Source organism: Dunckerocampus dactyliophorus, chromosome 2 (genome assembly GCF_027744805.1).
Source record: "Dunckerocampus dactyliophorus isolate RoL2022-P2 chromosome 2, RoL_Ddac_1.1, whole genome shotgun sequence".
In the NCBI taxonomy this organism is placed as follows: domain Eukaryota; kingdom Metazoa; phylum Chordata; class Actinopteri; order Syngnathiformes; family Syngnathidae; genus Dunckerocampus; species Dunckerocampus dactyliophorus.
This window is the reverse complement of record NC_072820.1, coordinates 44,584,138-44,598,222: the sequence shown is the minus strand read 5'-3', so window position 1 is coordinate 44,598,222 and position 14,085 is coordinate 44,584,138. Positions and strand designations below refer to the sequence as shown.

General features: G+C 40.2%; 1 protein-coding gene across 17 annotated transcripts in view; it reads right to left on the bottom strand.

Annotated features, from left to right (window-relative positions):
* Positions 1 to 14,085, bottom strand: part of ryr2a (ryanodine receptor 2a (cardiac)) — a 175,526-nt gene that overhangs the window by 104,143 nt on the left and 57,298 nt on the right. For all 17 annotated transcript variants that reach the window (XM_054759480.1, XM_054759448.1, XM_054759466.1 and 14 more), the window contains 10 exons: positions 12,549 to 12,696; positions 12,341 to 12,441; positions 12,046 to 12,150; positions 10,153 to 10,327; positions 6,977 to 7,185; positions 4,073 to 4,249; positions 3,835 to 3,980; positions 3,644 to 3,758; positions 975 to 1,135; positions 654 to 813 (listed from right to left, as the gene is read on the bottom strand). In XM_054759480.1, the coding sequence (XP_054615455.1) occupies positions 654 to 813; positions 975 to 1,135; positions 3,644 to 3,758; positions 3,835 to 3,980; positions 4,073 to 4,249; positions 6,977 to 7,185; positions 10,153 to 10,327; positions 12,046 to 12,150; positions 12,341 to 12,441; positions 12,549 to 12,696 (1,497 nt within the window). The remainder of the gene's footprint in view (positions 1 to 653; positions 814 to 974; positions 1,136 to 3,643; positions 3,759 to 3,834; positions 3,981 to 4,072; positions 4,250 to 6,976; positions 7,186 to 10,152; positions 10,328 to 12,045; positions 12,151 to 12,340; positions 12,442 to 12,548; positions 12,697 to 14,085) is intronic.

The following is a 14,085-nucleotide window of genomic DNA, read 5'->3' as shown; positions in this document are numbered from 1 at the left end:
ATGATTTCTTATCGAAAACATTTATGTGGTTAACGTCCGTTTCCATTAGAGTCGGACCTTCTCACCAAGGTTTCACTGTATGTTCTCAAATAGTGTCCAGGGGTTTGTTTACTAAACTGCAGAGAGTACTTGTCATTGATTTAAAATACTGTGTTCATTTGAAAGGAGGCCGAAATTCAAACAAATGCTTGTGTGCTGGACATGTTCCTGTTTATTGAATGAGTCACATATAATTGTTACTTCTTATAATAGAAAAGCAATCAGTAACCTTTAGTCTTTATTCAAAAAAATAGCTGTAGGTGAACTAATTCCCTAAGTTGACATAGTTGATATGGACTTTGCTCATACGTTTTATCATTTTTTTGTCCTACCCAGTTCTGATGAGAAATTTCAATAAAGGTGTAATACAATCATTTTAAAATAATTTTTCAATATTACAGTCTGTTTGAACAGTCTGTTTTGAACAGTGCTGTGGAATAAGATGGCTTGCACTTCATGATTTTTCAAACAAGTCATAGAGACATAGGACTGTTCAGCCTTGTGACCTAACTAAGTGCTCTCACAGTTGGATGTGTGCTTCATGATCTATTCATTCACTCATGAATAGAAGTGCAACAAACTAAAAAATAATGAGTGTCAGATGAAATAGTTACCTGGTAGTATGTGCTGAGCTCTTTACCATTCGCCGTAAAGGACAGTAGTCCATTTGCTGTGTCAACCAAACATCCAATCTCTAAACCGTTGTTTCGCCTTCCTTGACCTGGACTGCTGCTCTCTCCAGCCCACACCATGTAGCAGTTACTGCGCTTTATACTGCAAGATGCACAACATTGGGCATACAATGCGTATTTTTGCAATTATTGCTATTAGTACTAGCTGTCAGTTACAGTAAATTAGGTATAAAATCATTTTATTTTAATTTCACTACAATAACTCATGCTCATATTTAAAAGACGTAATACAATTTTACAAACCTCTCATGCACTTTGCCTTTATCATCTCCCAAAGTCACAGTGACGGTTTGAACTTTGTTCAAGTCAAAGTGTGGGTCGTACTGATGGAAGTCAGAGGTGACCCAGCCCACCCATACATTGCTGGGCTCCTGGCCAGGGAAGATCCTCACTGAGTAAGAGTGCTGCAGTAAGAAAGAATATTTATGAAATTAATGATGATACTTAAAGGTTATCCCAAACAAGATTTCTTTCTTTAAACACATACTGGTGATGTGTAGAGTAGGGATGAGCGAGTACAGTACTATCTGTATCTGTTCACCCATTTTGATCTATCTGTATCCGTATCTGTACTCGGAGTGGGTGGGGCATTAACCGGAAGTGGACATGGTTTAGCCGGAAATGGGTGGGGCTTAAATCAGTACATTAAGTCTGAAATTGACATGGATTGATCAGAAGTTGCTATATTTATTGTTTATTAGTCAGCTATATGTGGACTGTGTAAGTGTGTAAGTGATCTGTAAGACTTTATGAATTATTCTTTAATGATCTGTGTGAAGTCGGTGGTTCATGCAAACATCCAGTGATGGCAAACAGGGAAATAATCTGTCAGCCTTGTTCACTGTAGTTTTCTCAAAAGCACCGCGTTCAGTACTACGAGCAAAGTTTTCCAACTGACTTTATATCACCAGCCAAATTAGAAGCAAGCACACGGGAAAAAAAAAAAACACCTGCAGTGACCGATGCAACACCAGCCGTTAACAGCTCTGTCTTGTCAAATGCACCGCGTATGTAACGAAACACGTTTACCAAGTAACATTAGATACGAGCTGAGCTGGGGAACACCTAAAAGAAACCCGTCCGGAGTGGAGGCTGCAGTGACCAACGCGACACAAGCCGTTTTCAACTCTGTCTTGTCAAATGCACCGCGTACTCCTCCTTTCTCTGGCTGTAAGGAGTCTGTCTAGGGAATGACGTTCGCTGTGTGTGACTGACTGACCAATCACAGAAGGTGAAGAGTGAATACATAATAAATAAAAGTAGTTATCCAATGACGATTTTGCTTCATCATGATTACGAATAATGACGAGGTGTACTCGTTTCATGCTTGTACCCGGCAAAAATGCATTATCCGTAATGGAGACGAGTATCCGGCTCATCCCTAGTGTAGGGTACCACCACACATGTACATAAACAGGTTACAAAATGCTGTACGCCACGGGGAACGTGAGCAATTTCATCAACTTGGTGTAGAGCTGTGACGTCATACGAAGAGCAATTTCAATGAAAATGCCGCATCACATTGACGCAACATACACAACGAGCTCCGAAACAAACAGTGATTCTAGTTAGGATAATTTGTCTAATGCTGATTTTTTTTTCCAACTATGAAGAAGAAACATCCCTGGCTGATACATGAATATGTTATAGGCCCCATAGATCAATTGGTGTCCGTGACTGTTTATATTTTTACAAACTATAGTTCCTCCTAAATGCCACTGGCATAGAATTTGAAATTTCGCAAATATTTTGCAATTTGAAACACAAAATTACACTGCTTTGCTTGGTCTATATCTGTTTGGGCTTGTCTTAGGCGTTAATGTCAAAGGTTTCTGTGGGCTGGCTGTCGAGCTGAGGCGGGTGAAGTGGTCAGTTTTCCTTGGTGGTCAGTTTTCCTTGTGGAACGTACAAGTCGTAGAGGGATATTTTATAGTAGGCACAGCTGAAGGTTTCAGTCTTGCTATGCCAGCTCTCTGGCAGCACTGCAAAATTCCTCAAAGCAGTCATCGTTCAAATGCACCCAGCACTGCAGACCACTGTTTTTGTCCACTATATTTAATTACAAAATATCTGGGATGTGTGATTAATGAGTCATCTTTATTTTTCTGTGACAGCAATCTAATCACATTCACTTCTACCCACTGTCACAAGCAATGGATTTGACTGCTGGGGCTCAGAAAAGAATCCGTTGAGGTGACGTCTGTTAAGGACTGCATATCAATCCAAATAATTTTCATGGCTAGTTAGTACCATCATTTCTGAACTATAAGATGCTCCTTTTTTCACCTTGCTTAAACAAGGATATGGATAATTTATGGATTTTTATGGGCTAAGGAGCTGCTACTGCTAATCATTTATGTGTATGTATGCATATATGTATGTATATATATGTATGTGATGTGTAGTTATGAAAAGACACATAGAGATTGCAGATTGCAGTAGACTGGGTTTGTTTACTCTGAAAAAACTACAGTTCCCACAATGCTTAAGACTGCAAATTCAAGAAGCCGTGACGCTCATATCACATTTTGAAGTCTTATGCAGCGATTGTGTTTTGAAAATGTTAAGTAAGTTTGATCAAGTGTAGAATTACTAATGCTTGTGCTTGGACTGCTTGGACCACAACAGCTGTTGAAAAAAGAGTCTCGCATCTCACTCATCTGAGCTAACGAGTGATGAGTGGGAAGACCAAGTGTAGGTAGGATTGCAAGGTTTATAGTGTGTCTTTCTGTGTAAATATCCAATGATACAATGAGGACCCCTGCGGCTTCTCGACAAGTGCCGCCTATATATGTACAAAATGTTTTTTCTCTATAAATTTGATGGGTGCGCTAATTAATCCAGCAAGCATTTATACTGCACAGTTTTGTCCGTAGAGTATATGGTTTCGTATAGTACTGTTCTGGACTTACAGTTGAAGCTTGCATGAGGAATTCAAAATCCTCCCTGTCATCAGCCATCACGTCTTCTGACAGACGAGCAGAGGAGGGGCATGAGTTGTCTGGTTTATTCTTCTTCAGCATGAACCTGTGTGTAAAAAATAACAGTCACAATCAAGCATCCAGAAATGTCTGGATGTGCTGTATCGTTGCAGCATGTTTACCTTTGTTTGAGCTTAGAGGTTTTCTCCTGGTTGTAATCTTTGTGGTTGTTGAATTCAGGTCTGTCTGGGCCGCTTGGACCATTGTGACCATGAGATGTTTTCATAAGGACCTCAAAGTCTGAAACGGTTTCGAAGTCATCCAGCTCCTAGTGAATATGTAACACATATTCTCAAACATACGCAAACATTAATTAGTGACAAATTAGTGAGAATACTTTTCTTCTGTATATTATCTTACTCTCTTGGGTGACAAAAGGCTACCATTAGATGGAGATCTGGAGAAGGACTCAGCGCACTCAATGGGCATACTTAGTCTGTAGAAAGTAATGTCAGTGTTGCTGTTCTGCGAACCAAATGACTTCTGGGTGACCTTCAGACAAGGGCACAAATCCACTGTCCCATCTATTCTTGTCACCTTAAAGAGGCAATACAATTTTAGTTAGGACTTGTCCTGTTTGTCCAGCCATCCTGGAACAGCAAAACAAATTTCAGTCCAACTGTTAACCTTAGATCAGGGGTGCTCAAAATCTTTCAGCCTGAGATCTACTTTTAAATTAATCAAGTCCCAAAGATCTACCTCTTACTATAAATATAGAAAATAGATATATATATATTTACTATATTTATAAATATGAGTATTTACGTACATTGTACATGTATATCAGGGGCGCATGTAAAACATTTAACACACAGTATATATAAAATCTAACTGGTAAACTTTGAAACTACTATACATTCTCGTGTCACAAGATCTTGCGAGATTAAAACGTTCAGAAAAAAAAAAATCGTGGGCACTAAGCCTGGGATGATAATAAATAAATGAATTAATAACACAATAAATGAAAATGAACTGGATAATTTTGCCTGCCTTAACATATTGCCATGTGCGTGTGTGTCTGCTTTCCTCGTCGTCTCTCGCCTGCAAACAGGCAGGAAAAGAGTTCACTCTGTGCATTTGTTCAGCACCTGGGCGCACTTGTTCCATAGAACAACGGCATGAACAGAGTGAGCCCTTTTATACAGTCTTGTTGTCTTGGTGGGTAGAGGCGGGGCCAGCAGCATACACACAGAGTGCAGAAGAGTGTAAAACTAGAAATTCTATTAGTAGATTGCAATATATTCTGGGTTTTTTTCATCATACTTTCTTAAAAGCAACGTTAAAATCTTGCCTTGTCTCGTTCTTGTAAACTCAATCTCGTGTATCGCCTTGTCTCGTGAACTGACTGTTTCGTGACACCCCTACTAAATACTAATGATTAGTATTTCACACTTACAATTTCAAAGTTTACAGGTAAAGTAGTTGATATCATTCAATAATTCATAATTCAATTCAATATGGCAATAAAGGCTGCACAGTGACCTAGTGGTTAGCATGTTGGCCACACAGTCAGGGGATCTGGAAAATCCAGGTTTGAATCTCCGTTGGGCATCTCTGTGTGGGGTTTGCATATGCGTGCATGGGTTTTCTCCGGGTATTGTCATGTTTGCTGTCGCTCTGCTGCCGCCTATCTGCCATATGTTCACAGCGCACCTCAGCAGGCGAGGGTGGAGCCGGCTGAACACACCTGTGGCCAATCTGCATCAGCTAATCACTGAGGACTCTTAAACCAGGCAGCGGCGACACACCAGTTGCCAGATTGTAGTCCCTGACTCCTAGACTACCTGCTTCCTGTACTGCTTTGTCCGGCTCCCTGCTCCTTACCCCGCTCTCTGGCTCCCTGCTTACCTGTACCTGCCTGCTTTGTATTTGTAATCTACTCCTGTAAGGTTTGCCTTCAGTGTATTTTTGTTCTTGCTAGTTTTTGTCCTAACAGCCTTTTGCTGTTAGCGTTTTTGGTTAGTAAGTCTTACCATTACTGGATTTTCCTTATTTGTACTTTGTGTTTGCTTCTTGGACTCTTTTTGTACATTAAATTTTCCTTTTTGTATTTTTCGCCTCACTTGTCTGCATTTGGGATCCTACAGCATTCGTCGTGTTCCACGGCCTCGCATGACAGGTATTCCGGTTTCCCCCCCACATTCTAAAAATACAGTATGCATGTTAGGTTAACTGGAGACTCTAAATGGCAAATAGGTGAGTGTGAATGGTGGTTTGTCTATTTGTGCCCTGCAATTGACTGGAGACCAGTCCAGGGTGTACCCTGCCTTTCGCCCAAAGTCAGCTGGGATAGACTCCAGCATACCCCCACGACCCCAGTGAAGATAAGCGGCAAAGAACATGGCTGGATGGCAATAAAGATAATTACACCTAATTCGTCAATAGTTGTGTACATAAACTGAGTACCAGTAATACTGTGTGTCAGTCAAAACACGTAGCGTTCAATAGGACACACAGTTTATGTATTACTTCCGGTTAGCATTTGCTATCAAACATCACCCATATAAAAGAAACAAAATGATCATGCAAAAGACAACGCAGCCAAAGTCAAGGCAACATATTGAAAATGTTTCAGCAATGGGCACATTTTCAAATTAATCATGAAGTAATACTTTAAGAAAGTGTAGAAAACAAGCATTTCTATAGTGGAGTTCAGGATGAGAAGCCATCAAATTACAATTGACCATCAAGCCATCAATCAATTTTTTTTCTACATAACTAGCCGCTACAAGTGAATGGATAAGATTTGTTGTAGATATAGGCATCTTACCGCTGAGTTAGTTTTTCAGAATAATCAGAATAATAAAGGTGAAAGCTGCATCTCGGTGTGTAGCTTGAAACGTAAGTTGACCACTTAATGGTAGCTACGGGGGAGCAAGAGCAAATGAGGAGGGGAGCTTAATGTCAGCTGGCTGTTGTCAGCTGACATCTACGAAGTGACGTTTATGCAATCGACCCGAACTACCTTGGCAATCGACCGGTAGCTCGCGATCGACATAATGGGCACCCCTTAGATATTCAAGATTCAAGAATCTTTATTGTCAATTCACCATATATCAAGGACACACCGATCATCGAAATTATGTTTTTTCTCTCCATGGTGCAATTACGATAAACAGTATAAATAGGGAGTTTTTAAATGTAAAAAGGTGTATGTACAGGGAATTTTAAGATATAAAGGAGGGCATATACAGTATGTACAATCATATAAGACATAATCTTGTTACGATTGGAAGATATAAATGTATAGGCAACTCTCTTTACCTCTATATGTTGGTGGTTGGTGGGTACAGGTACAAACTGAGGTAATCTTTTGCTGTGCCACATTGTGACGTCTCGATTCATGTTGACAGCAAATGGCTCGTAACCTTCCTGCAGACCACATATGGTAAAGTACTTCAGGGTGCTCACGTCTTTACCAAAGTTCATCCTCCCAACTTGGCACACACCCACACTGCACACCGGGATGAAACCTTGGGACAAAAAACAAATAAACATAGTCAAACCTCAGTTTTTGTATGCCCCAGTTGTTGTATGATTCTAGAATGTTGCCTCGATGTTCATACACTGTGTTTGTTTGCTCTGTATTGTATTGTTCTGCAAAATCAAGTGCCCAAACAAATCACCCTACACGTTGATGACTCACTGTCCGTGCATTTTTTTATTGAGTGCGACTGCTAAATAACACGTCGTGGGGCCAAACAAATCTGCGAGTGCCAGCAATTTGATAAAGAAGGTGAGGATCACTATTGAATTCCATCTCAGGGTGTACAAGAAGTCAGCATCAAAAGTAAGTTCCGTTCATTCGTCATTTATAATTATTTTTGCATTGTTTTCTGCATGTAAAACTATAATTATTCTCTATAACATGTATGATTTGTCGATATTAGATTTGCATTATTTCCTATGGGAAAAATTGCCTCCGTTTTTATACGTTTTTGTTTCGGAAGTAATTAATGACGAAAACTGAAGTTCCATTGTACAGCCGTCCCTCGTCACTTTGCAGTTCAAATGTCACGGCTTCACTCTATCTTGGTTTTTCCAAAATATATTCATTAATAAATCATACAATTTCATGGTTGAATATGTCCTATTATTAGTCAAAAATATGCATATTGAAGCAACTTTTATGTATTCTTTGCCGAAATTAAGCACTTTCAAGCATAAAAATGTCTAAATGAACTAAAATAAAAATGTATAAGGCACTCAGAAGACGCATTCAAAGACGCTATGGAAAATACGTAGTATTCTACAGTGGCCACTAGGTGTCCGTAATGTTACAGTAATGTTTGCTGAGACACACAACCGGAACAACAGGCTTTTATTGCAGGTTCGAATTATCTCACAACAGGCACACTAATTCCTACTAAAAATCCAGAATAAACACGGGCTACTGTTGCTGCAGTAACCCATGCAAGCTAAAGCTCAACTCTGAAGTCCCGACGTCACTTCCTGTCCGTCCGCCACTCTGGTCCCACAGGGCACACATTTATTGCAACACACACAAGAACGAGTCTTATTTATGTCTTAAATGGCTTACTTACTACTATATTGGGTAATATGCCTGTAGGGATGTTAGCTTATGTCTAGAGTGCTCTAATAATGTTAAAAGACGTATTTAGAAGGTCGTAAACAGGTTTTCTTTGATTCCTATGCTATACAAAAATATTTGATTTATACAGGGTCAGGAAAATGATCTGACACATTTGTAGGTTAAATAAAAGGCAAATAAAGTAAAGAAACAAAAAAGTGTTTTTATTTTAAAAAAGTACATATAATGCCATTTTTTCATATAATGCCATTTTGCTTTGTTTCTTTATAATGCCATTGTTTTTCGTTTCTTTTTCAGTTGCTACCATGAATTGGACTGGTGAGCATCGCGCTTTCATTGTGGAAACGTTTATCAAAACAAACGAATCTGTAACTGCAACACAACGAGCGTTCCGTTTGCACTTCAATCTTGGTAGACATGATCCCGTACCAGCTCCAAACACCATCTTCTTATGGGTTACCAACTTCAGAGCTACTGGATCTGCATCGAGTGTGTGGACAATAATGGATCCCATTTGACTGATTTAATTTTTAAAACATAATGAAACAGAATGGCATTATATGTGCTTTTCGAAAATAAAAACATGTTCTTGTTTACTTTATTTGCCTTTTATTTAACCTATGAATGTGTCAGATCATTTTGCCTGACCCTGTACATAAGGAATCCTACTTCACAGAAATTCACTTATCACTGTCGGGTCTGGAAACAATGAATAAACGAGGGATTACTGGATCACTATCCTAAAAAGGGAACATGCTATTCTTTCAGTTAGTTTCATTTATGAAACATCGGCAGTTGTCTGTTTACTGTCAGTCTATGGAAGGAATTTTATTCAATGCGAGAAATTGCAAGAAAACACATTCTTCTTCTTCCAGTGTCCAATGTCTGTCCTCTTTTGCCCATCTCACTCTTTTCCCTTAATGTCCAGTCTGAGTTCTTGGCAATTTACCATGTAGTCCACCATACTGAAGTCGCCTCTTCACTGTTGATGCCATTGGTGATGGAAGTCAAACTACTTTACTTATATTGTCAAAAATTAAAAGAAAAATACTGTTGAGTGACAGTTTGTGCTTTCATTTTCAAAAGTGTCACCTTCTACCTGATGCTGTGCAGCAGATTGAATGTTAACACAAATTACAGGGTGTACAAATTGAACCATTATGTGTTTGGTACCCTTTAAAGCAGGAGTGTCTAAAGTATGGCCTGGCGTCCATTTGTGGCATGCAGCTGTTTTTTATTGGCTTGCAAGACATTTAAACAACAATTTTGTAAAACAAACAGTAACAATGGAACAATTTGAATAAAGAATAAAGTGTAATAATTAATAATAATCTATAATCTAACAAGGAAAAGTTTCACAAGAATAACATCATAATATTAGGAAGACATCGTAATTTCGGTAAAATAAAGATGAAATGTAGACAAAAAAAAAAAACTTTTTAAAAGTCAAAAGTTTATGAGAAAAAAACAAAATAAAATTGTAATTTTTGGAAAATTAGGGAAACAAAGAAAGCAACATAAAGTTGTATTTTTGGAAAATTTCGCTGAGGAAAAGTTATAATATTATGGCAATAAAGTGATAATATTTGAGAAGAAAATGTATGAAGAAATTTACAATATCTGAAAAAAAACCCCGCAAAAACTGAGAAAAAAAGACCAAAGTGCAAAGTGGATAACAATGGGCTTTTTCACCTACATCACAAAGCTGAGCTGCTGTTTTTTCTTGAAATAAATCTAACTTTCTAGCATATCTTTACAAAATATCAAAGTGGCCCTTGCAGCCTTTCATTTTTCACTGTGTGGACATCGCTGGAAAGGTTTGGACACCCCTGCCTTAAAGTGACATTCAGTATACATGACATAAATAACTTTTTTTCAAAACACCAACCTTCACCAACATCAAATTCTTTGAAGGCGAGATCTGAGCCGGAGTCATCAAGCAGCACTTCTCCATTGAGGGTAAACATCATGGTGTGTTCATTCAGGTCCACCATGCAGCCGACCACATCACCTGTCTGCCACGCACGGCCAAAGTGCTCATTGCCCTGGTGCCACCGCTGAACCTGCATTACATACAGTCCAACCAAGCACTGTGTAAGCTTATCATATGAATGTTGCTTTTGGAAAAGAGCATGTCCCAGCCAGATTGGGACATGGACACTCACATTCATATCTTGGGTATAAGTCTTCAATGTAATCACTTATCCAACATATATATTACGGGACTGTGGAGAGCCTGGAGAGAAACCCAGCATGCACAGGAAAGCCATAAAACTCTACACATACTGTAAAAACATGATTACAACAATGTAGCTAATACAGGACTGGCATGATATATATGGCTTTTATTTTCTTGGCTACAATTCTAACATTATCTTTTTACAATTTTACAATTTGTTCCAAAAGTCCCATAATACACTGCAATGGCTGGTACATTATCATGGAGCTGTCCTGTCCCTTGTCCCTCTGTTGGCAATATAACTATCACTAGTGCTCATGTTCAGTGAGATTAAGATTAAACATTAAACAAAGGGCATATTTACAACAAATCATGTGAAGTGATCCAGACTCCTCCCTCTCCTGGCCCCCACAAGCCTGCACTCACACTGAGTATTTGTGCTATGGCCCGTTTGCTTGACTCATCACTTCTATTCTGTTGTATTATTGCAATTACCCTGACTTTGTGGATTATTTCCAGTATTATTTCAAGTGGTTCTCATTATTTATTTTGCTTTATGATACACACAAATGTAGTCGTGGATGAGCAAGCATGCTGTGAGTCTGACTTATGTTTTTTTCTGAGTCTTTGTATTTTATTTCTATTATAAATTGCGTTGGTTATCGTTAAGAATTTGTGAGCAGCTTCTATGACTCTACGACTTGCACACGTGCACGTGTATGCAGTCGTGCCGTGTCCTGGGCCACCTATGCCATGCTTGGGCCCAGATCAGACACAGATCAGACACTCAAAACTTGCCAAACATGTCATGCCCCAAGCATGGCACCACAAATTTGAGGTGTAGACCAAAATTCACACACTTTACAACAGTAGCTAATATTCCATTTCTGAGCTCTTAGTCTGCTGGAGTCATGAATGAATAAACAAAAAGAGACGGGATGTATAAAATGGAAAACTTGAATGTGGAAGCAAATCACTGAGAAGTTGCTTTTGTATGTATTTCCATTTTCTATTAATTAATACTGCATTAAGTATTTAGGAAAATTATGGCAATGTAATGGTTAAAAATAAAACATCTCCTTCTAGTCGGACATGCCCTGAACACCTCCCCAGGGAGGTGTCAGGGAGGCATCCTAACCAGATGCCCCAGCCACCTCATCTGGCTCCTCTCAATGTGGAGAAGCAGTGCTTCTGACCAATTTATCCCGGATGACAGTGCTTCTCACCTTGTCTCTCCGCAATCTTGTCCTTTTGGTCGCTACCTAAAGGTCATGACCATCGGTAGGAATGTAGATCAACCGGTAACAACAATTAGCAACAATCTGCCTGTAAATCTCGCTTTCCATCCTGCCCTCACTCAAGAACAAGACCCAGGGGTACTTAAATTCCTCCAGTTGGGGCAGGATCTCATCCCCAACCTGGAGACGGAACTCCACCCTTTTCCCGGCAAGAACCATGGACTCGGACTTAGAGATGCTGATTCTCATCCCTGTCGTTTCACATTCGGCTACGAACCGATCCGGTAAGTTATTCATTCATGTTACATAGGTAATATTATGATACATTGTGAATAAATAAGTTGTACAAGAGAAATGCAGCTACCTTGAATCCATCAAAGACAAAAGCCTGATCATCACAACCCAATTCTTGGCCTTGCAGGCAGCCCGGTCTTGCCCAGCCAACCCTTATCTCTCCTGCGGTTAATACCTAGGACACATGCAAGAATAATCTCAAATCAAGTTGAATTTAGTCAAATTGACTTGACAGTGATATCTGCTGTCATACAACACGTTCAAAGATAACCAAGACCCATAATAAATGGCCAATAATTGTAATCTTAATTGTGATACTTAATTCTCTTAAGCCTTAGAGTACTGTTCTTTCATCTCATTCTTACCTCCAATTCAAAGTACCACTTTCCTGCATTAACACAGTAGGTTTTCTCAGCTCTGAAGATCCGGAACCTTTCAGCGGACATATTGTTGGGATCAAATTGAGCTATTGAAGGAAAGTGGGGGTTAGGTGTTGTAAGATGATAGAACAAATTAGCAACATCACATGAAATGCCCCGAATAAAGTGGTACAGGGGTAAATAGGTATTATACCGTGATCCTGGTCGGGAGCTTCCAGGTTGTACCCATAACCCAGCAGAGTCCTGACGGCCTCTCTCAGACTGTCTTTGTTGGATTTCTTGGTTCTTCCATCTAGAAGACTGTAGGGGACCAGACGAGGATTTCTACGATTCTTTACATCCTGACAAGAAAACACACACAAGAAGAGAAGTTGGCATGTAAAAAGATTGACCCTACACTTTGTTCTGGTAAACCTATTTATTATGTTAGCACTTTACCATTGGTTACTTCCTCTACTGAGGATCGGTTGTTGTTAAAAAAAAAACGTGGATTTTATAAATCCTTTCACTGTCAAACCATATCCTGGATAAAATGTGCTTGGTGTGTATGCTCTACGCTCTCAGTTTCATCTGGGACTGTTTTAAATGATGAAATTAAGTCATTTAATTTGAAAGAGACATATCCCAATTAAGATATTACACATATGTATCAATCCCATCAGGTCAAGATGCAATTTGTTATTCTGTACTAGATCCTAGGTGTAGAACCTACAGGCTGTCTGACGACCAGTTGGTTGGCTGTCTGATCTAAGTCTACTTGCGGTGCCCTTGTGTGGCCAGGGTGGATCAAGTAGGCCTGGCTCCCTGCCAGTCAGATTGTGGGAAGACAACGTGGGGCAGTTTAGGCATGTTGTTACCTCCTGTGCCCATCACATTGTATTTTATACTTGGCCTTTGAAAGACAGGGATAGGCAGGTGTTGGGGTGTGATTCAATAGTCGGAATGGTTTATTTGTTTCAGGGGGGCTTAGGATCTCATCTCTGCTATTTGCAGATGATGTGGTCCTGATGGGCTCATAAGGCCTGAAAGACCCATGTGATCTTCAGCGTTTACTGGGGCCGTTTGCAGCTCCAGAGTATGAAGCTTCTGGGATGACACTCAGCATCTCCAAATTTGAGGCCTGGTTCTCAGCCTGAATGGTGGACTGCACCCTTTGGCTTCATCCCAAGTGAAGGAGTTCAAGTATCTCGGAATCTTGTTCACGAGTGAGAGAAGGCTGGAGCGAGACATCAACAGGTAGCTCGGTGTAGCATGTGCATTAACACGGTTGCGGTACTGGATCGAGAGCCGGGTCGAAAGGCAAAGCTCTCGATTTACCAGTCGATCTACGTTCCTACCCTCGCCGATGGTGATGAGCTTTGGGTAGTGACCAAAGGAGCAAGATTACGGATAGAAGTGGCTGAAATTAATTTCCTCCATAGGGTGGCTGGAGGTGAGATTCTCGGCCTTCAGAGTACAGCCTCAGCTCCTTCACATCAAGAGGAACCAACTGAGGTGGCTCTGGCATTTCATCTGGATACCTTCTGAACGCTCATCTGGAGAGAAGTTCCGGGCGTGCCCAACCGAAAGAAGGCCCTGGGGCAGACCTAGGACACGCTGGAGGGATTATGTCTCACAGCTGTCCTCGGAACGACTCTGTGTCCCCCTGAGCAAGACTGCTGCCCCCGCGACCCAGACTCAGGATGGATGAATGGATGGACGTCTATAATCATGATCGAGGTCTGTGGTCA